Source organism: Lygodium microphyllum, chromosome 9, assembly GCF_053477565.2.
Source record: "Lygodium microphyllum isolate KBCC chromosome 9, Lygodium_microphyllum_v1.1.10, whole genome shotgun sequence".
In the NCBI taxonomy this organism is placed as follows: Eukaryota; Viridiplantae; Streptophyta; class Polypodiopsida; order Schizaeales; family Lygodiaceae; genus Lygodium; species Lygodium microphyllum.
The window spans coordinates 112,178,569-112,202,190 of record NC_141143.1 but is presented as its reverse complement, the minus strand read 5'-3'; the positions used below and the strand labels follow the sequence as shown (position 1 = coordinate 112,202,190).

Sequence of the window (23,622 nt, the reverse complement as noted above, 5' to 3'; positions counted from 1 at the left end):
GGCATTCGATTAGTGGGAGTTGCTAGCTTAAAGATGCCAGTTTGGGCCTTTAAGTAGGAGGTTGTTGGGTGTAAAATCCCTTCGGGTATAAACTCCCATTAATCTCCTTGTGTATAAACTTACAAGTGTGAACACACCCTTATTTGTACCTTAGCATATGAATACATTTTTATTCTTTGTGTACTACAATACTTACAAATACACTCATCTTGGGATTCCCTCACTCTCTCTCAGCTTGGTTCATGCTCCATTCTTGTCTCACACTCCATTGCACTCTGATACAACAAATAAGTGTTATGGTGACACTAGGGACTAGTATTAATTAATTAATTAATATCAATCTAAGGGTCAACAAAGGTTGGGGATCATTCCAAGTTGCAAATGGCCTAGCCAATTTAATTATGGATGGGCACACTTAATTTTAGGCAGGGTCAAAAAAGCTAAAATTAATATTCAAAGTTTTTTAATTCTGAAAATTAATTGAATGGTTGGACAATCTTGAAAAATGGGTTTAGAAGGTTGCCACTTGACCAAAATGCCCATGCAAACTAAGAAAACGTTTATGGGGATTGGGTCTCAGTCATTCAATCAATTTAGAACCTTGGAAAGGGGGGGGGACTGCTTGTCCATTTTCTGATCAGAGAACAACAATTTGCTGCAGACGATGGCCATTTGGGGGCCTCAACAAGCATATGACAGCAAGGAAACACCTTCCAAGGGCTCATAACAGCATTGTTGATCAGGTGACAGCATTTCGGAGGTGCTTGGCAAACAGGTGATTGCATTAAATGCAAGTTGGAGCAAGCAACACACAGATCTTAGGGTTTTCTCACAAAGAAATTCAGATTTCTCTCTCATCTTGGCTTTCTCTCACCTTCTCCAACCCATTCTTAGTAGATCTTATGATCAAAATCAGCAGCAAGTGTGATCAGCCTGTTGTTCCCAATTCTAGGTAGGCATTTTAGCCACTTGGGTAGGATGGACAATCCCTATCAAGGTAGACAGATCTAGGCGGCTATTTTAGGGTGCGGTGATAGCATTTTAATACGTCTAACTTGCAATAATAGAGGTCAAAAGGCAGTCAGAAGGCTGGCCACATTTCTAAGCTTGGGCTATTTATAGCGTGCCCACTCCACCGTGCTGAATATTGCCTCATTCATCTAGTCTCCCTCATCATCGTCAACATCTCTTGCTGCCATTTGGCACCCTTATTGCATCAACCCTAGTTGTAAGTCCCTGAGCTTGTTAGCAGACATTGTCATGTTCTACTTCTAGTTGTAGATATCTTCCCATCTTGCATATCTCCTTTCCAAAATTCGTTGTACAAGATTAGACATTGCCCCTATTGAAGTAAGACGTTTCCATGTTCTCTTATGTTTGTGTTATAGGTTTAGTCACCCATATGACACAAAGGGGTTAGGGTCTAGGTGTCAGAGTGAAGCAATGCACAAGCGAATGACCAAGACAAAGGGTGAACAGAGAGAGAAGAGAGAGGGAGAAAGAGAGTGAAACACAAAAAATCTGTAGTGAAGAATGCTGTATAGGAATGCAGAAATATACACGGGTGCAGAGAGATTATTTGCGTTTGTCTCCACCTTGAAGATCTGTCTCCATCATCCCTGAGAGCAGTCTCCATGGTCTGCAGCTTGAAATCTATGAAAACAACTGATAGAGATTGCTGAAATCAGGGCCTATAAATAGGTTGGGAAAAACATGAAAAATAATGCAGGTCGATTGCATTAAATGCAGCCGATTGCTGCAGTCCAAGTGCTTGCCACGTGCCATCTGCACCTGCCATGTGTCATCTGCCTTGCTGCTTGCGCTCCTACCATGTGGATTGCCTGCTAAAAATTGCTCCTGCCTGTCCAGGGAATGTTACTCTCTAACATCCCCTCTTAGATCTTGGACATGGTAGAAGGCTAAGGGATCTAGAGTGCTGTTGAAGTAAAGCTTGGGGAAGCGCCTTGGTAAACAAGTCTGCAAGATTGTCCTCTGTCTTACAATAGACTAGGGAAATGGTCTCATCCAAAATCTTCTCTCGAATGAAATGGTACAGGATCTCAATATGCTTTGTTCGAGCATGAAACACAAGATCCTTGGCTGAGGCAATGTAACTCTCATTGCATTGGAGAACAATAGGACCTGTCTGTGGGCAGTCAAGCTCCTCCAGAAGCTTGCGAAGCCACACTATCTCACATATAGTAGAAGACGCCGCCCGATACTTTGCCTTAGTCGAAGAGAGGGCAATCGTAGGTTGCTTCTTGCTGCTCCATGAAACAACACTAGCGCCCAAGGTAAAACAATAATGTGTGGTGGACCTCCGATGATCTACATTACCAGCCCAATCTGAATCACTCCAACTTGTAAGTACCAAGTCCGTAGCACCTGTACCAGTAGGATAATAAATCCCAAAATCAGGAGTCCCTTGCAGGAACCACAAAATCCTCTGAGCAGCCTGCCAATGCACCATCTTGGGTTCACTCATGAATCTGGCCAGCACACCTACATCATAACATAAGTCAACATAGGTATTAAGAAGCTAGATGAAGGAACTCACCAATTGCTTGTAACGGATAGTATCCGCCAAAGGAGAATCAGAATGAGTTGGAGCCTTCCAATTTGGGTCCATAGGAGTCGTAAGAGACTTGCATCCCTCTATCTCACAAGTAGCCAAGAGCTCCTATACATACCATTGCTAGGAAATAAGGATCCCTCTCAGAGTCTGATAGATCTCATGACCTAGAAAGAAGTGAAGAAGTCTCATATTTGTCATCTCAAACTTCTCATGAAGTGTTGCCTTCGTCTGCTCGACTATTTGAGTATGGTCACTTGTCACAATCAAGTCATCCACATAAAGGACAAACAACACATGACCTCCACGTGAGGTATGTACATACAACTGAGGGTCAGCTTTGGAATGTTGATACCCTAATTTCTCCTAGAGAGAATTGGGCACTCTTACTTAGCCAAAGGTATACACTACAAGAAAAGGAGGTTGATAGTGACACAACCTTAAAATATATTGAGCATACCTATGCAAAGCTTGTAAAAAGCATGGCATTTGTAGCATTATTTACATCTCTTGAATTATGGATTTGAAGCATTGCTTATGTGATGAAATTTATATTGAGTTATGTGATGTTGGTAAGCTAAAATTTGATGCATAAATGATGCTAACAAATTTGCATTGTGTAAGCAACACCTTTTATTAGAATTTCCTACAAATCGTTCTCCCATTTTCATTTTTCATCTCCTTTTGGTATAAGCTAAAATTTGATGCATAAATGATGCTAACAAATTTGCATTGTGTAAGCAACACCTTTTATTAGAATTTCCTACAAATCCTTCTCCCATTTTCATTTTTCATCTCCTTTTGGTGCTCTCTCTCTCTCTCTCTCTCTCTCTCTCTGTGAGTCAATCTTCTCTTTTATAGCATGGGGAGCTTGCTTAAGGCCATAAAGAGTCTTTCGCAACGTGTACACCTTACCATCAAATGAATCAAAGCTGGGAGACTGCTCAACATAGATCTCCTTCTTCAACTCCCCATTTAAGAAGGTAGACTTCACATCCAACTGATAGACAAGCTATCTCCTATGGCTAGCCAAGGCAAGCACTACGTGAACAGTGGCCATCCGAGCTATAGGGGCAAAAGTATCATGGAAATCAATGCCTAGGTACTGTGCAAAACCTTTAGCAACAAGGAGGGCCTTATGCTTGTCCAATGTGCCGATCACTGCGATACTTTGTCTTGAAGACCCATTTGAATCCAATAATCTTCTTATGAGGAGGTTTAGGCAGGAGATACCAAGTGCCATTCCTCGCAATCGGCTCTAATTCTTGCTGCATCGCTTTTCGCCAATGATTATGCTGTAAAGCCTTCTTTACGGAAGTGGGCTCTCGATCCTGCATGACACGAGTCATCAAACAATAATTAGTGTAAACAAGCTCAGTGTGATGTGTTTGGTTCCTCTGAGAACGTTGTGGTCCATCTTGCGGCTGCCACTCCTCAAGGATCCCCTCAATCCCTGCATCAGGAAGAGTGTCACGAGCCCGACAAGAAGGAGGCTGGATCTCGTCTTGTCGCTCGCTATTTACTGAAGTTTCAAGAGGATATACCGAGGGCGGGGGAGCAGTTGGTGAATCCAGTGGCTGAGAACTAAGCTCCTTATCTAAAGAAGAGTCCTCAAGAGGCACAGGCTCCAGAGAAACTGTTGCCGGTGCCCAGCTATCATTGGGATCTCTAAGAATAGGGTGTTTCTCACCCCTCTCTGAGGCTGAAACTTTCACGAACCGAATATCACAGCTCGTGTAGACATTACACTTAACAAGATCATACAATTGGTAGCCTTGAGACTGCGAGCTATAGCCCACAAAACTTGTCTTTTGGAAGCCGCTTCAAATTTGTCACGTTGTGTCTTCGGGATGTGAACATAGGCATCACACCCAAACACCTTGAATAAGAAATATTTGGCTTAGACCCAAAGTGTGTCTCATATGGAGTCATATCAACAACAGTGGAAGTAGGGGAACGATTAAGGATGTGAGTTGCAGTAGCCATAGCCTCAGCCCATAGACATTGAGGTGTTTGACGATGCATATTTCATGGTACAAGCCATCTCGATCACATTGCGATTCTTCCACTCCAAGATGCCATTCTTCTGAGGGGTGTTTGTATTGGCAAACTCTTGGTGAATACCATGATTTGCACAAAAATGAGCAAACTCATTAGAAACAAATTCTCCGCCCTTATTCGATTGTAAGGTCTTCAGCTTCCGGCCTAATCGGTTCTCCTCAAAGAGCAACCAATCCTTAAAGTTGGAGAAAGCCTCTGACTTCAGCTTCAAGACATAAGCCCATGTCATCTTGCTGTAATCATTCACAATTAGCATGAAATACAAGCTTCCTCTAAGGGACTCCATCCTCATTGGTCCACAAAGATCGGTAGAAACAAGCTCTAAGGGTGAGGAAGACCGCCTCAAAGCTTTGTTGAAAACGACATCACAAGTTTGCTTCCCACGGAAGCAAGATACACAAGGTTGTTGGCTCACCACAATATCCGACAAAACTCGAACAAGCCGTCCCTTTGACGCCTTTTGAAGGTAATCAGAATTGAGGTGGCGAAACCGAGCATTCTAAAGCTCGTATTGAGTTTGGGAGGTAAGAAGAAGAGAAGTCAAGGTAGAAGAAGACCGCAACTTGTAGACTCCATTCTCCTCAATACCTGAAGAAAGAACATGTCTCAATCCACAATCAAGAATCCGAAAAGGATTCTCATCAAATTCGACCAAAAGGCGGAGTGCACAAATCTTGTGCACTGACAGGAGATGGTACCCCAAAGCTGGCACATAAAGTACCTTGGATGTATGGGATCACCATGTCCATCTGGAATAAGATGCATGCTGCCCCGTCCTTATATAGGAATAGATGAACTGTCTCTAATGAGAATTTGGCCACTCAAAGGTTACAAATGAGCAACACCTGTTGAAGGAGTCATGTGCCGTGAGGCACCGCTATCCACAATCCTCTCTGGAGTGTATGGGGCTGTCAACGTAGCATCAGAAGCCGTCAAGGTCAAATCTTCAACCATCTCCAAGTGGAGGAAAGCATCTGATGAGCAAGCAGCCACCGCTCCAGAATCCTTTGAAGATTTCTCATTCTTCTCCTTCTCCTTCTTCTTCTTGTTGGGGCAATCCTTCTTCCAGTGACATGTTTTGCCATAAATGTGACAAATAGACTTCTTGTCTTTGTCCTTCTTAGATTTGTCCTCCTCCTTCTTTTGGTCCTTCTTCTTATTTTGAGAGGATTGACCAACCAATGCCTCAGATTTGGAAGCATTGGTACCTTTCAGTTGCTCCTCTTGGTCCAAGACCATAGGAACTAACTCTTTCCACTGAAGAGTCTCAAACTGCCTTGAAGCAATCAAGGCGGAATAAAAACCACTGAAGATGGGCGGTAACTGTGAAAGAAGAGTTATTGCCATGTCTTCAAAAGTGATTACCTTCCTTGTGTTTTGAACTTGCTTCTGAAGGTGCCTTAGCTTGTTGATATGCTCCCGTATAGAAGATAACTTATTGACACTCATGGTCTGCATCTACACTTCCAAAGAAACTTTCTTCATGACGGTCATCCGATTGTACATCTAATCAAGCTCTAGCCATATCTCTTGGGCCACCGTCAAATGCTCTATATGAGAGATAACAGTTGTAGTACATGAGAGATAAAAATGAGCGAATGCGAGCATTGAGTTTATCCCAATGTGCGTGAGCCTTTGCCAACTCTACCTTATCACTGGAAGAGAGTCTAGGCTCGTCTCGCGAAGAAGGACGATGAATAGCCTCCGTAACAAGCTCCACTAAATCATAGGACTCCAAAATGGCAAGCATCATGACCTACCAGATGCGGTAATTCTCTCCATCGAGCTTTTGATCGGATGGAAGAGCTGGTGAGACAGGCACCTTCCAATCCACGATCGCCTGAAACTCTGTCTCGGCTTCAGAAGACATCTTCATCTACAATGCTTGCACAAAACACAAAGAGCAGCCCCCCTCTGATTGTGAAAATACAGCTTATTAGGGCTCTTGGTCGCTCGTCCCGCTCCTTCTTCACCCGCCGGAGGCGATGAAAAGGTAAAATCTGCACTTGAAGGTCCAAAACACAGCCTTCTTCCTTCTCTAACAGCAAAGACCAGCAGCAGCTTCGGCAAATCTTCTCCTTTCTCACATGCCCATGCTCGCCTTAGCCTTGTTCTGATGCGCAACCCATCTCCTTGCACTTGAACATCGAAAACGCAGCCTTGTGTTGTGCTGAAATCTCCTCTTCAGTTGGATCCACCCTAGGTTAGTCCTTCAATGCTCTGATACCATGTGAGAGGGAAGCAATGCGGAAGTGAATGACCAAGACAAAGAGTGAAGATAGAGAGAGAGAGAGAGAGAGAGAGAGAGAGAGTGAAACACAGAAAATCTGTAGTGAAGAATGCTGTATAGGAATGCAGAAATATACATGGGTGCAGAGAGAATATCTGCGTGTGTCTCCACCTCGAAGATCTCAGTTTCCATCAGCCCTAAGAGCAGTCTCCATGGTCTGTAGCCTTAAATCTGTGAAAATGACTGATAGAGATTGCTGAAATCAGGGCCTATAAATAGGCTGGGAAAAACACGAAAAATAATGCAGGTCTGCTGCAGACTGCTGTCCGATTGCTGCAGTCCGACTGCCTGCCATGTGTCACTTGTGCCTAGCCGACCTGCCACATGTCGTCTGCCCTGCTGCCTGCACTCCTGCCACATGGACTGCTTGCTGAAAACTGCACTTGCCTGTCCAGGGAATGTCACTCTCTAACACTAGGGTCATCCCTAGGTGTTTAAAATAAGGCCCTATCTTTATACTTTCATATCTCACATCTTCTCCCTCAATCTATTATTCAGCTATAGCTTGTGTACTCGCAAGCTGTGTGTGTGTTTGCATTTGCCTTAGATGCTGGTCCACCTTTCGTGAGCTCTTCCAGCCAGCATGATTGTCACCAGTTTGGTTTTCATACCATCTGTAAGCACAACTCAGAAAAGGATAAGAGAGTGTGAACAGAGCTCAAGGAAAATCACATAGGCAATAGAATCGACCCATGAGACAATGGGTTAAGAGATGTCTGTTCTGGTATACTACATGATGTTCTGTTTGCATGATCAAGGTTACAGGAGGGAGTATTTGTTGAGCAATCAAAATTAAAGGTCTCAATTAACACAAAATTATCATGCATTTGGGCAGTAGGACAAATTTCAGCCTAGTGTAACTCTGCAAAAATAGCACTTAAAAGGATTATTCTTTTAAAAATCACTTTAGTTTGGCAATAGGACAAATGCTCAGAAACCCCTTGTGCCGTTGCCTTGTTGCCAGTGCTGTTGCAAGCCTCCATGCGCTTCCTCCCTGCTGCTGTCCACACCCAGACAGCTCCCTTTTCATCCCTGCTACTTGGATGCCTACCCCAGCCTATCCCCTACATCTCCAGCTGCTGCTTGCTGCTACTTGCACTGCTCAGACACTCTTTGGCATTCTCCCTTGGCCCACTGCCATGAGAATTAATGCATTCATTCATTCATTTATTCATTCATTCATTAGATCCTTCTTCTTCTTATCTTATAAAATACAACTGCAGTTGATTTTAGGGTTCAGATCTTTCTCTCTGCTCGGTTTTCACTCTTCACTATAGTATTATGGGTTGTTCATAATCCAAGCCCAACTACATGGTCCTCCCATCTTCATGATGTTTTCAATGGCATATGAATTAATAATTCCCTTTTTTTTTTCCAGTAGAATGTGGCTGATTATATTACTCAAAAAAACTGATTACAACAGAGTGCTCATGCTCAACAGAATAAACTGGAGCTGATGCAAAGTCACCACTACATCATGTATACAAGCCTCTCAAGGTGGTTTAGGGGGGATGGGGGCAAGAAGCCATGGGAGGGGTATATCGCCAAACGGGACTACCTGCTTGCATCACGAAGAATAGGCCTTGGCCGCCCTAGGTACGCATGAAGTGACCACGGAGCTCCTGATGAGCCCTGGACTTGCCCTGCACCTGACCCCATCGGCTGCGGAGGGAGTGAATGATGGAGGTCCATAGCTCTGCTAAGGTCGCAGGTGCTGAGAGTCTCTCACTGCCGAAGGCCACCTGGCATCGTGCCTTCCAGATGTGCCATCCAGTAAGACTCCCTATGATCTCCCATATCTCTGAGCGGTCTGCTGTGGGCTCCAGTACCTGTCGGATAGGTAAGGCTTCCACACCAACCAATGTGCATGACCCTTCCTCGATCATGAAGATCGTGCCCTGCATCCCGGCCTCATATAGAAGGTGACGGCCCTGGCTGACTGCCTGCCAACAGAAAGCTCCCCATGAAATATACTCGAGGCTGGGGGCTAAACGTCGAAGGATACGGCATGCACCTCTCCACACTAGTTGCGCCTCCTCACAAGACCAAAGGCAGTGTTTTGGGGTTTCTAGAAATTGCTGTGTGCAGCGCTTACAACCTCCCTCCTGCATCTGGGCAAGCTAGCTTTCCACCGCCAATCCTCCATGTGCCACCAGCCATAAAAAATACGACACCCTCCTCGGCCTCCAGCTATCCCATAGGCAGCGCCAGAAGGTCCGTCGGAAGGGCTTCGTGATGCTGTGCTCCGCCCAGTGCCTGTTGCATGACGGCGCCCAATCCATATCCTCCTGTATTAGTACATGTCTGCCAATCCTGACAGTGTATTCTAGGAACCTGGGTGGCTTTTTTGCAACCGCAGAGGCCGGCCATAGCCACTCTCCTGGATCCCACTCCAGCTCATTAAGCGGTCTACCCTCCTAGATCCAAAGGCGCCACTCCTTGAGCTCCATCCAGAAAACATAGGGGTCTAGTCGCCAAGTCTTCCCCTGAAGACCCACCACCCAAATCCTCCTCCATGAAAGGGTGGCAATCCCCTCATCCTGTTGCCCTCTGTCAAGGGTCAGACGTCCCCTCTCCTGAACGGCAAAGAAGGTCCCCTGGGGGGCGCCACCCACTCTACCTGCCACCTGAAGAGGGATCCCTGCTGGAGAGAACCTGGCTGCCCATTCCTCCCCGGCCTCTATCGGTTCTCGTATCGGGGGGGCAAGCCACTCCGGAGGTATTGCTGCGTCTATCTCTCTTCTCCTCAACTCCACTCCTCTCGTGCACCCTGATATTCGTTGTAGCACCTCCTTGTCTGCCATCCTGTACACCTCCTGCCATGTCCTGATAGAACGAGCCGGGCCGGCCTCCCACCCAGCCCGCTGGATGTGGGGGACGCTCACCTATTTGTGCCCCTTCCCTATCTTTGACCTGGAGGTTCCAGATCATCGGCTGACGGTCTTTTTTCTCCTGGCAACCCTGGGGGCTCTGGATTAGGGCCTTATGGAGGCCCTGCCACATGCGGAGTAGGCTCCATAGGAAAGGTGATCTGGGCGGGGTAATCTGGGCTGAAGTGAAGATCCATCTCAGGGACGGCCTCCACTCCCCGCCCAGCCTCGGTTTACAGTCCTGAAGGCCCTCCTGCAGTAAGACCTTCCAGGTCTGCCCACCTGGTGTGAGTCCGCGGACAACTAACTTGCCCAAGAGGGCCATACTCTGATATTCTGGGTCTATGATCCCAAGCCCTCCCTGTGATCGATGTCGTATGATGGTCGCCCACGCCACCTTGGCCGTGGAGTCTCTAGAGCCATCAGACCCCGACCAAATGAAATTCCGCACTAGGCGGCGAAGCTGCCCTACGCATGATGAGGAGAAACACCAACACGAGGCGATGTACCAGGCCATTGCTAGCAGGACCTGGTTAACCACCAAGGCTCGACCGGCTAGTGAGAGGCGAGCCGTGCTCCAATAGGTCAGTTTTCTCCTAATAGAGTCTAGAACAGGAAGAAACTGTTGGGCAGGAGTGATATCAAGTCCCACCTGGAACCCTAGGTATCGGACGGTCTGCCCTCTGCTCACCCATCTAAAACCCAAGTGGATTCCCCACTCCGTGCTGGAGTTCGGGTTTGTGAGGAAACCAACCGACTTTCGCCAGTTGATTTTCACACCTGCTGCAATAGAGAACACCTCAAGAGCTAGCCTCATTCTTTCTAGCATCACATCGTCGTCCTCTATGTAGAGTCCTGTGTCGTCTGCGTACTCCGACTCTAACAACTCAGTCTCCTCTCTCATTGGAAGTCGGAGGCCGCGTAGTCCACTCACACCTGAGGAAGTGGGACATTGCCTCTGCGAAGAGTAGGAACAGGTATGGGGCTAGGGGGCAGCCCTGTCGGACCGATGTCTCCAGCCGGACCTCCTCCCCTCACCTTCCGCCTATGAGAACCCTGCTGGTTGCTGATTTGTACAGGCCGGAGACCCCGCGAATCCAAGCGTGGGGAAATCCTAACTTCACCATGGTACCCTCTAGGAAATCCCAGTCCACCCTGTCGTATGCTTTCTCGAAGTCCAATAGTAGTATTGTGAGGCTTTGCCCATTGTGCTTAGCCCACTTTGTCGCCTCAAAGAATGTAAATACATTGTCTAGGATGCTCCTATCCTAGACAAAGCCTGTCTGTGTGTCATGAATGATGTCTGGAAGCACATGGCGTAATCGTCTACCAATCATCTTTGCCAGAGCCTTATAGGCCACTGACAATAAGGTGATCGGTCTCCACTGGGATAGCTCCAACCGGTCTCCCCCTTTGGGGAGAAGACTGATAAGGCCTGCCGAGATCCTCCCTGGCATCTGTCCTGAGGTGAATATCTCTTGGAAAGCCCTCAATAGGGGATCCTTCACCACCTCCCAGTAGGTAGTGAAAAAGGCCTTAGAGAGGCCGTTCTCCCCCAGGCATTTTTGCCCATCCTGTGTATGGAAAGCCTCCTCTAGTTCCTTCTCTGTGAAGGGGACTAGGAGGGCGTATCCTGTCTTCTCTGTGACAAGGGACGGGATGTGATCCCATACCTGCTGTCTGCATCTCTGTTCTCTAATTGACACTATCTCCTGCTGGAAGAGGCGTGTGTAATAGTTGGTGGCAATCTCCATCACCTCATCAGTGCTAGAACGGGTCCTCCCATACTGGTCCCTAAGGTTGCGTATTTGTTTTTCCGCGGTATGGGGCTGGTGCACCTGGAAGAACTCCCTGCACATCGTGTCTCCCTTTCGAGCCCAAAAGGCTGTTGAAGTGCGGAAAGAGAACTCCGAGCGCCTGTCCTTTAGGCTAGCAATGGCTGCACGCGCGCGCACCTCCTATGCGTGGAGGATGGGGTCCCCTGGTGCCTCCTGCAACAATCTCTGCGTAGCTGCCAGGTCCTGCCAGAGTGCTCTCTCTTCCTCCCAGCACTGTTGCCTGGCCTGTAGGGCTGCCTCTTGGCAAATTCTGCTTGACTCGGCTAGGACTTTTGCAACCTCCTCTGCTAACCTGTCCCTCCTAACCCACTCTCTGGTCCGGATCTGCTCTATCTGTCTCGACACCTCCTCCCTCCTATAGATCGAGTCAAGGATCCGACAGGATCGTGTATCTAGGGCGGATGCTGGGGGATCAAGTGCCAGGAGAACTGGGCAGTGATTGGATAGTGTGGTGCCTGTCAACTGCTCAATCTGGCCTCTGCGAGAACCTCCCCACTCTCCCACATAAAACCTGTCCAGCCGCTCCAGCAAGGCTTCGTCTAGTCGCCTGTAACCCCAAGAAAAGTCCAACGACCTCTCCCTCTTGTGGAAGGCAGGGTCTTTCCAGGCATCCCGTGCTCCGACTGCTAGCAAAAAGACCTCCCATGCCTTCTGCTCCTCCCCAGCCATGCCCTGATAATTTCTTCCTCTGCCCTGTTGGTCCTCCAAAGCCTCCAGATTGTTGAAATCTCCTCCAACAATCTAGGAATCCACCTCTGGGAGTCCATCTACAATCTCCACCCACAACTTGTTGCGTGCCCTAACCTCCGTAGGGGCATAGACATTGAGGACTCCAATACACGAGTCCCCAATATCCAGTCTGATCCATAGAGCCCTTCCTGCCACTATCGTTCCGTGGTCTCGTACATAGGTGGTGAGACTCGGGCCAATGGAGGTGCAAACGCCTCCGCTCCTGCCGTGGGCACCTATGGCTTGCTCCCAATAAGTATGCGAGCTGCCCGGTAGTACCTTCCCAACCCGCTGAGCCTGGGCGAGGGTGAGCTTGTGCTCCTATAGTAGTAGGATATCTATCCGTCCCGCGAGGGCAGGCTACAGCTCCTGCCGGACAATCAGCTTCCTCGAGCCATGCGCCCCATTGTAGTGGAGACTGTTCACATTCCAGGATGCAAGATGTAGGCTCATAGGGAAACCTGTGACTGACGGAACATGCATTTGTTCGGTGTGGAAGTTGCAAATGAGGAAGAAAGACTGCGAAGCATGTAGGTACGTTTTGCCGCCGGTCTGGATGGTGAGCTCCAGTTTCCCATGGTGGCCCTCGGCCAGACCATAGGGGTGATAGATGCTCTAGGTGGTACTATCAATGCATCTATCAGCCATGCTGAAAACCGCGACTCTGTACACTGGTAGAAGCGGGCCGCCTGTGCCGAGGGCCACTCGATCACGTTCCTTGGCGCTCCCCATTGTGGGGGGGCTTGAAAGATAATGCTCAAATGCAGGACGTCGGCGCTAGCCCACCAGTTATTGTCCATCATACAGCCTGGCCACTGTTGTGTGAACAGTGCTAGTCCTTCATCTCCCATCCACTGGGAGATGCGATCTGCCACCTGACTCTTCAATTCCTCCTCAATCTGTATAGTCATCCACTCTTCTGAGAAGGATGACTGAAAAAAGAAAGCGTAGTTTGGTCCATCTGGTGGTGCAAGTAGGTGGACCTTGCCCCTTCTTGACTTACGAACCACGAAGATCCCCACCTCTAGAGGTAGTGGGAACACTCCGTGCTCCGCAACTCGCAGGTAAGACCATGGGCCATTGCGAAAAAACTCGTGGCAGCAGCTGTACCTATCTCGAGAAGGTATGGCGGGTGGCAGGGGCAGATGAGCTGGTGGCTGTGTGGACGGGAGGGGGGGGGGGCTGCTGGTGTGCAGAGGAGGTAGGTGTGTGTGGCTCATCACCTCCTATGGGAGGAGGGGGAGTGGGTCTGGGGGGGCTCACCTGACCTGGGTGTGGATTAGGGGGGGTGCTCGGTAGGGGGGGTGATGGGGGTGGAGTGGATCGAGCTATGGTGGGATGGCTAGAGATGCATGGTGGGTGTGGGGAGGGGGTGGTAGCCCTGGCGAGGGGGGACTGTGGGCCAAGGTCAGTGGAGGGAGGGGGGGGGGGGGGGTGGGTGAGGGGCCTGTGGGGGCTCCTACGAGGCAGTCTGTGGCTTATGTGGAGAAAATGGGGGGGATCGGTCCTGTCGGGTGGGGCGGACAGGGGGGGTTGTGGAGTGCTCTGCCAAAAGGGGGGCGCTCATCCGCCATCACCCTGCTAATGAGGCTGGGCCTGAGGGGCTGGCTGCGCCCCCCCTTGCCGTCTCCCTCTTTGTCGCCTCTGGACCCTTGTGAAACCGTCGGTGTCCATCTGCGGACCTGTGGATGGAGCCGCCTTGGCTCCAAACCTTGTACAGACTGCTGCTTGATGCCCAAAGTCGTGGCAGCGCAAGCACTGCCCTGGTTGCCCAGTCACAATTACCTGCTGCCTAAAGGAATGCCCGCCTGCCTCAATCTCTAGGAATTGTGGGATATTCTTGACCTCCTTCACCGCCACCCGTACCTTTGGGACCCCTGCCGCTGTCACTGCATCCGCGAAGGACAGGGCCGAAGAGCCTCCCAAAGTCTTCCACCAACTGGCGGTACTCAATTGCCAAGCCGGGGAAGAGGAGGGTGACCGGGTGCCGAAGAAACCTGTTTTGGAGTGCAAACGCCTCCACAGTGAAGCCACTGTACCAAGGGACCATGTATATGACCCCCTTCGTGGATGCATATAGTGAATTGGTGAGTAGCTCGCGAGTTGCGTCTGCTGAACTGAGGCGGACCATGAAGATCCCTTGGCCCAATAGGACCGCCTCCATGGTCTGCGCCGTGCCGATGCTCTGCATGGGGTGGAGCCAGTCCCGAAGCTGGGCCCTATCTGGGAATGTCTTACTACCTGGCGATAAATTGCTGTTTCCATTAGCTCCAGCTCCTTAGCTCGGACGGCTAAGAGCTGCTCCTCAGAGAGGACTACGCGCAAGGTGTTCAACTGGGGGGCACTCGGTGAGTACGCCGGCGTCTAACCAAAGGTTTCCATTGCCCGTCCCTTCTGGGAGAACCTACCTATCGCGCTGTTGTGCTGCTGAAAGGGGAGTTGCTGCAGGGGGAGGGAGCAATTGGAGGGGAGGGGGAAAAAGAAGGGGGGGGGGGGGGGGAAAGCCAAACCGCGGGGCGAGCGATCAGACAGCGGATGGACAGTCGGATGGCGCGTAATCGGGGCGGGGGGGCGATCAGTCGGATGGCAGTGATAGGACGGACGGGCGATCGGATGGACGGACGGACAGACGGGCTATCAGTTGGATTGCAGCGATCGGGCGGACGGGCGATCGGGCGGGCAGGGGGACAGCAGCGATCGGACGGATGGGCGATCAGTCAAATGGCGCGTAATCGGGGCGGGGGGACAGCAGCGCGACGTGATGGTTGAGTTGGCTGTCCAACATAACTCAATTAACTGAATTAATAATTCCTGTTCCAAGTCATGGGTGGTGACGTTCCACACCCTTTTCCAAGAAAGAAAATTCTCAATCCAGATTACACAAGATTATGTTTTCTTTCTCACAGTAATATATATAGGTGCAAGTGAAATGATCAGAATTATCAAAGCCTCTTTGATACCAATTCCCTTTCTTTATTTGAAATGGAACATTTCAACCTTCAAAACAGAGCAACAATTTCACAATTTTTTGATTGTGACTAAATCAATTTAGGATCCTCTTAGCTAATATGAATTCCTTTTATTGCTGGGTGATGATTTTTCAGTTGTTGTAGGATTGTTCACTGGACCAGGGGCCAAAAAGAGCGGCTGCCTGTCTATGGCCCAGTTTAACATTGTGCATTCTAATTGCATAAAGGCAATTTTGTCTCATTGGTTATATAAAGTAAAAAAATTTGTGGTTCAGTTCTACTGTTAACTTTGCCCTCCTTGAATGCCTTACTCTTGATAACTCCTTTGTGTTAGGTTAAAGACGTAATGTTAGTGAAAATGAAATGTTTTGTGACTGACCAATGAATTGTACAAGTTCTTAAAATTAACTGCGAAAGGCTATGTTAACTGAGGATTTCCATGTCGTCTGATACACTTACATATGCTTATCAGCTTCAGATGTATGCAGAAAATAGTGTGGTGTAACGTTTTTTCTATGTTTTTATTTCAGCTTGCTAATGACTTCCTTGATGAAATGTCGTACACCTGGATGAGAGAGTATCACTTTGAGGTGAGGTTTGTGTTGGACCCATTTCAACATGTATCATATGGTTGCTTTATAAATTATATGATTTGGATGTTTACAACGACACTGGTGATTTGGCAGATGAGGCCGGAAGAGTCTCACCATAATGCTAACTATGTGTTTACGTTTGGAGAGGATTCAGTGCAGTATTTGGTGAGCGTTTAATATTTCATTTTGTTGCTTGGTCTTGTTTTTCTGAGTGCGGCTTAACAAGCACTGATTAGCCAGCACAAGGTAGCACTAAAATAGTGCGGTTTTCAAAAATTCTGGGGTTTTTCTTGGCTGATTCAGCTCCCTGCACTGGCAGCCCTTGCATCATAAAATGTCACTTCAGAAAAGGAAAGCAAAAGAGCGCTCCAAAGATGAAGGAGAAAACGCATTTGCTGTTCCATCAAGTGTGACAATACGACGACGCGAGCTTACGCAAGAAGAGGAAGAAGAGCGGGAGAATCTAAGAGAAGCACTAATGGAGGTGAATGGATTGAAATGTGAAAGTTGTATTCCCCTGTTGGAGGTTTCAGCAGATTGTTCTGTGAGAAGGTGTATTGACATTATTATGTTTGATCCTTAGGGGGCAACCCCTGCTGAAGGTCTAACCTCTCGAGGAGGCAAGCGCAGGCACTCTGGTGAGATGGAAGCAGTTCAGGTTTCAAAACGCAAAGAAGCTAAAAAGAGGCATACTAGTGATGATGAGGAAGATTACATGTGAGGAGCTCCAATTAACCGGTGATTAACAGGTTGAAAGCTGCAACTAAGTTTTTGAATTTATTAATGCATTTTTCGCAATATATCTGGATACACAATAGGGAGTTCTGGAACTGATGTTTACTTATAATCCTAAAGTAAGCCCGTCCCTTGTGCAGTGATTGTACAAGTCAAAACATTCTTTTTAAGAATGAAAGGCTGGATTCTCAAGTTATTGTTCTGGTATTATTGGATCGGTGGATGTGGCTCTTTCTCGGGTTAAACTACTGTGGACTACATGATGCCAATGAGTTGCCAACTGCATTAGCCATGATTTCTCCTGAAGCCTGATGATGAAAATTTGTTTATCTGTAAATTTTTAAGCAGAGCTTACCCTTTCTAACCACTTCCGTTCTTTTACTTAATTAAACAAGGGGGGTGAATAATCCGGAATTTCAGGCATTAAAGGATACAATCATTTGAGCTGCTGCAGAAATGGGGTATAGGCACCAAAGTGGTCCCTTAAAAATTGTTACCATCCAAGTTTCGAGGCCTGCAGTATCAGGAGCGATGCACCCTATGTCAGAACAGTAGCACAGGGCTGCAGGGCTTTCTAGCTACTTATACACTACGTAGAAGGATTCTTGAACAGGTATTGTGAGGCAACCTCAGATGAACAGCACAACAGGCTATGTTAACACTTTGCTATATTTGAAGCAGTAACTCTTTTTCATTTGCTTCTAAGAAGCATTGAGCTTTCATTTCTACAGTGTTCAATACTGGTGAAAGGCATTCATGCAACCTAACGGTGTGTTCTATTGATTGCAATCAAAACTAAGTTTCTTGGGTTATTCCTCTGGGACAACCAAAATCTGCAAAACACCAGCTCTAGAATGTTAATACACCATTTGGTCTTGGGGTAGCAGCGTGTTTATGTAAGTCCAGGCATTCATTTGGTTCAAGTGTCTGGAAATGTGATTGAGATAAGTGAATGCAAGTAGATACATTGGATGCATTATCTGCTTCACAGCAAGAGGGGGTGCTGGTAACAAAATTAAAATGAGATTGGGGCTCAAAATGGTCTGGTCATATGAGCTCTCAAAAGAAGATCAAGCAGCTGAGAAGAGCATCTTGAGAATGAGCATTCAACTATGTTTTTTCACGTGTGTGCACACTTGGGTGGTGTTGGTGCCTGTGCATCCTGTTCTGTAGGTACGCATATGTGTGTGATAGTGGGCCACTGTTTTTGTCTCAAGCCTTTTGATCCATTCAAGCCTTAATGCTCAGATTTCCAAAATTGATAGTAGTCTCATGCTTTGGTTCTGATTGGTAGTTTAGCATGCTTGTTAGTTCTAAGGTTCCTTTTCATTGACCGATTATAAAACTCACATTTTTCACCATGTCCAACTTTGTTGCTGTACCTAACTAGCTGTGAACCCTCTGCTCATTTGTTTGATGTTGCACATCCAAATTCAAGGGACATGCTGAAGAAATCTCTTACACACCAGCCTTTGTTTGCTAGCAGCATGGTTGTAAATCTTCCACGAGTCATCATGGTTTTAATGAACCTATGAACATGTACGCTACATGCTGTGTGTATCCCTATTTTTTTTACTTTTGCGACCAAAACTTGTGTTTTTATGGGGAAATGGCTTTGAATGTAGTTCCATATATGTTGTACAGCCATTTATTCCCTTTGGCAGGTTTGATAGGTGCAACACCCTACAAGCTTCTTGAAGGTATCTGGTTGTGAACACGATTTAGTAAGTTGGACTTACCATGCTTCTCAGAGCTTGCTGAGGGCCCATGCTTCCCAATGGCAAGCGAGGTTGTATTTATGTAAAGAGAGGCTAAAAAATGAGTGGTATTTTAAGGGTGTTATATTAATGCCATTTACTTGCTATGTTGCGTTGCCATGATGATACAAGCCGGTGGTACATCACTCGATTATGGAAACTTCCAAACATTGTAACGAACCAGTTATAATTTGAATATGTAGTTAAACCTGATGTTTAAATTCTTGGTTATGGAGTGTAAACTGCTACTTTTGCTTCTGTTCATTGCCGAAGGGGAAAACCATGAGTTAGTGGATGTATACCATTGATGGTCTTCTTCCAATGATACTTTTAACTTGCAAACTACCTTAAGGTTAAGTTTTATATGATTGTTAGATCTACATCTGCTTACTGTGCTCCTATGGACATCCATGGTCAATGTCAGTTTTATATGATTGCTAGGTCTACGTCTACTTATTGCGCACTTTTGGACATCCGATTTGGGTTTAACTTTGTTACGAATAACTCTTTTGCAAATTGTAAGGAGTGGGTTGAATCTAGATGGTTCAAATTGTGTTGGAGTACTATTTAGGATTATACTACATCATTCAATTTGGTGGCTATGATTTGTAAGCTTTTATTCAAGACATCTTTTTATAAATTGATATTCAAAGTGTTTAGCTTGATTTTTTTTTCTTTGGGTGGTTATTATTGTTGCATAATTCTAGATCAAGTTCGCGCACTCGTGTATGTGGATACCGCTTATTTTTGTGTCTATTGCGTATGCATTGCACGTGATTTAGGTTATGATAATCATCACACTTTGTTGTGTATGCTCATGTATGTTTGTGTGAATTTTGCTCGTGTATGTTTATGTGCAGGTTTGAATTTGTGCACGCTTGTAAGGGGCTTGTATTAATGCAAAGATGCTCAAAAGCTTGTAGACTATGAAAATAACCAAAGGGCATACAAAAAAGGGAAGTTAGAACAATTATCATGGCATAGGATAAATAAGTTAAGATGTAGTAGTCTTAGTATAGTCTCCTTGTTAAAATAGTCGGCTCTTTTTGAGGAGGATTCAAAATGAGGTGGGATTGATTGCATCTTTGCAATTGAATGTAAGGCATGGGATGCTAAGTGAGAGGCAACAGTCCTAGAAATTTGCTCTTCTTCCATGTCATCCTACTTCAACATAAAGATTTGTGACATGCTTGATTTTTGGTGGCTTCTTTTCAAGCATGCCCTTGGGATGAGAAGATGTGAAGCTTTCATTGTGGAACACCCAATGTATAGAGATTGTTCATATGTGATTCTCTTACAACATGAAAGTATTGTTGGTCCTCATCTTAGTGCTATTGACAATTTATAAAGTTACATGAGTAGGTTTTTACTTTGCTATCTACATTATCTTATAACACATGAACCGCGACCTCGAAGATATAATGAAGTGCTACTTTGATTCATACTCTTAAATGCTCTTACTTTTGCACAACCTATTCTCAAACTTGAATTATATGTTCTAAGATAACTTATTTGGAGATTTATATTCCAAAGTCTTCCATTGTAGATTATTAATATTTTTAAGGTGATGTATGCTTCAATGCTAAACATTTAAAATATCTCATACCTTACTTAAAGGTTGGTTTGTTCTAAAAGTCACCTTGATTTTATGTTGAACCTCGTCTTTTGGTGAACATTGCATCTATGAACAAATTTTGTAAAGTTGATAATGGTCAACTGGTATAAATATCGCACACGAGTCACACGTGCGCGCACGTGTGCATGCACAGACGCATACACAAGTTTCCTTTCAAGATGTCTATAAGGTGCATAAGATAATGTAACATATCATGATTTAGTTACAATCCACTTTGAGTTGCGCATGGCACATATAAAAGAAAACCCAATTGCTAGAGCTACAAGACTCTGCAACAAGTTGGTGCTTAGGCTTTTTGAGTTACTCCATGATGGCTTTGTTACCTTACTAAATTGTCTACTTGTTTTTTTTCCAGTAGCCTTTTGTCTTGGAAATTTTGTTTGATTGTTGCTTTAAATTATGTTGGTATAGTTTATATGTGATTTATAGTTTGGTTCCCTTGAAATGTTTCGATTGGTTTAATGTCTCATCTTTGCCTTGTATAATTTCAAACACCAAAGTTGCTTGATTATTTACTTGCTTTGTGATACCCCAAGGTATTGTCCAATTGAATCCTTGCTTTTCTAACAATGGTTTTATTTTGGTCTTTAGCTTGTAGATGTTGAATATGCTTGGTGGTTCTCAATCTAATTCATTACATTTTTTCATGCCACTCATTAAGGAAACCTAGATGTGCATGGGATATAATCTCTTTCGTAATATACCTTCATAAATTGAAAAGAAGATAGTGTTTGTAATACCTTTGATCTTTGTATTATCTATATTTTAGCCTAGTTCCCTTTGACTAGTGAATCCTTGAAGACTAGTTTTTAGCTTCCAAGTTTTAAGCCCATTGGCTTATGTATTTCTCCCATGGGCTTGGTTGTTGAATTGGCTTGGATGGTGCTATCGAGAGCGTCGAATAGGTTTTTGGTTTATACAATTGCCCATCTCTCTCTCTCTCACACGCGTGTGCGCACGCACGCATACATGTATGTATGTATGTGTTTGCTAAAGACCACATCGGTGCAAGATATATACATATACAAAGGAATATCCTCATGATTTCATGAAAGTAAAAAATGAAAAATGAAAAATCCGATCTAAATGTGCAATTAATTTGGGCAAGCCCTCAATATATACAAGTATGTCCATTTAGAGATGTGGGACAATGTGCATGTGAGATACAATAATAACATGTAGATTTAATGCCATCTTGTGAGTATAGGGGGATGTAAGATGTGATAAGTGGGTGGATGCTCTTCAAACAAGCTCTTGAGTAGCTCATGGGGCTAGTGTTGGCTCGGTGGGTTAGGTATCTCATGCTGTTCTTGAATTTGGATGACCTCTCACACTAGTGGGAGTGTGGATTTCGTGCTAAATGCACTAGGTTATTATTTGGCCCTTATCACTTGTGCTATTTATTTGTAGGGACAACCCTCTCGGTCTTCCTATCCCTATATCAATAAGCACCCTAATTGGTGTGGCTCCTTAATAGAATTTTGTTAAGATTGTTTGTTGTGCTCTATCACATACACCTATCACCAATAGGGATTCTTTGCCTCTTTGGATCTCTAGTATGTATCAGTCTAAGTGTTTCTCATATGATATACTCACCATCGACTATATAGTTTGCTGCCCTTGAAACAATGTATGCTAGTTCTCTCTTATTTGGCTATAGGTATTGCACCTACATGGGAAATGCTCTAATGTCCCTTTCTCCTCATGGCACAATCAATAGATCCTCTCCTTGCGTATCAATGAGGCCTTGTTTATCTTTATCTCCAGTTGATGTGACGATACTCTGAGTTGGCTTGGCATGTAAGAATTGATGTACAAGGGTCTAATGAATCCATTCTCGCCAAGGGTCATGAATAAGGTTTTGGTAGTGTTGAATCTTTGTGGGAAGAGGAGTTTGGGGTGCCACCCATGTCTTGTATATGTGTCTCTCACATGGATCTTGATAGATGATCATATTTCTCTTTGTCTCTTTGTTTGTAAGAGGTTGCCAATTAGGGTCATCCTGGAAGAGAGGTGGACTCTTTATGTCAATGCCATACCTAGCCAAAAAATGCTCCACATGGAAGAACGACAAGTTTTCACATCCCTCATAGGCCATTCGTCTCTAGAGGCCTCCAATGCCCTCCATGGTAACCTATCAAATGCCATGTCTTGTAGTCGATGCATAAAAGTAAGGATTTGGAAAAGGGCCTCTTTCTCCATGGGTGTCATGACAAACTTTTCTCTAAGAACCTAATGGGGGCATTGGGGTTTTGTTGCATATTATGTGTGACAATAGAATAATCCTGCGCCACTTTATCTATGTCCAAATTGATGTGGCTAGTTCAAGGGCCCAAACAATTGTTGAATACATGAGAGTTGGGATGACCGTAGTGTTAAATATCCACTACTTGTTATATAGCTCATGTAGGTATGTCTAGTTGCAATGTCTCTCTAAAAGTACCAATGATTTCCTAGTGAGATGAGCTCGTGCCACTTGTACCATGCAGAAGCAGCTTGATGTAGCAGTAAAAGTAACTCCCAAGTACCAATGATCCGCTAGTGAGATATATGCAATGGCTAAAGCTCAAGGTGGATGGAGTGTAGGACTGAGGTAAATTGGGAGGTGAGTGTAGTTAGTGATGTTGATGGGTCTAGCTAAAGTATTCTCTCGTATATATTGTGTGTATAGATATTGAGAAGCTCGAGTGTGTATAGATATTGACAAGCTCGTATATATTGTGTATGTCTAGAGACCTTTAGGTTTCATATCACAACAACTTAAATGTCTCATTCTAGAACAAAGTATCTTTAATTGGGAAAAGATTGGAGGTGGTTTCATATTGTTTGATAAGTACTCATGCCTTGGACAGGGCGAGTTTTTGAAGAAAGAAGGTAAAAGGACATGACTTGAAATATATATTTTAGTGGAAAGAATCATAGACCCCAACTAATGTTGCATGGGACAATTACTTTTGGAAGCCCCTAGTTGAATGATTTGTGCTAAATGGATGTCCAAGAAGAGAAAAAGATGAGACTCTCAATCTATATTCCTCGTATCATTGTTGGGTATGTGCTAGATACATTGTCTATATGGATCCAAAGACTCAAAGCAATTGCAGGAATTCAGCATCAACAATCTTTGAGAATACTTGAACATTTATGGTATGCGATATTATCATTGGGATTTACATATAACTTCACAACTAGTTGATGATTGATTATAAAATAGGAGAAGTATGCTAACTTCTATGAGAGCTTTTTCTCCATGTCATGGAGATCTCTTTTTCACTTTAGGGTCTTAAATATTAACATGCAACTTTGGCATAAAGCAAGGATGCTCACTTTCACAAGCACTTACAAGGGTGTTTCTCTAAACTTGGAAGATTGAATAGTTTGTGAGTGTCATCATGAGATTCAAATGGCAAAGTATGTAGATGTATCATATATTCAATGTATGTAAGTAATCATACTACTTTGAAAGGACAAAGGGCTTTCAATAATGCTATAAACAAGCTATTGAAACTATTTGCAAGGCATTAAAAATGATTATTCTACTCTTATAACAAGAAGGGTCTAAAAAGTGAGTCCTA

General features: G+C 45.2%; 1 protein-coding gene across 3 annotated transcripts in view; it reads left to right on the top strand.

The window, feature by feature from the left end:
• ELF7 (hydroxyproline-rich glycoprotein family protein) overlaps positions 1 to 17,381 on the top strand; it is a 42,802-nt gene extending 25,421 nt beyond the window's left edge. For 2 of the 3 annotated variants that reach the window (XM_087684971.1, XM_087684970.1), the window contains 4 exons: positions 15,860 to 16,087; positions 16,242 to 16,406; positions 16,506 to 16,671; positions 16,798 to 17,381. In XM_087684971.1, the coding sequence (XP_087541097.1) occupies positions 15,860 to 16,087; positions 16,242 to 16,406; positions 16,506 to 16,643 (531 nt within the window). In that variant the 3' untranslated portion in view covers positions 16,644 to 16,671; positions 16,798 to 17,381. The remainder of the gene's footprint in view (positions 1 to 15,859; positions 16,088 to 16,241; positions 16,407 to 16,505; positions 16,672 to 16,797) is intronic. The other variant, XM_087684972.1, reaches the window with a different exon arrangement.
• The last annotated feature ends 6,241 nt before the right edge of the window (positions 17,382 to 23,622 follow it).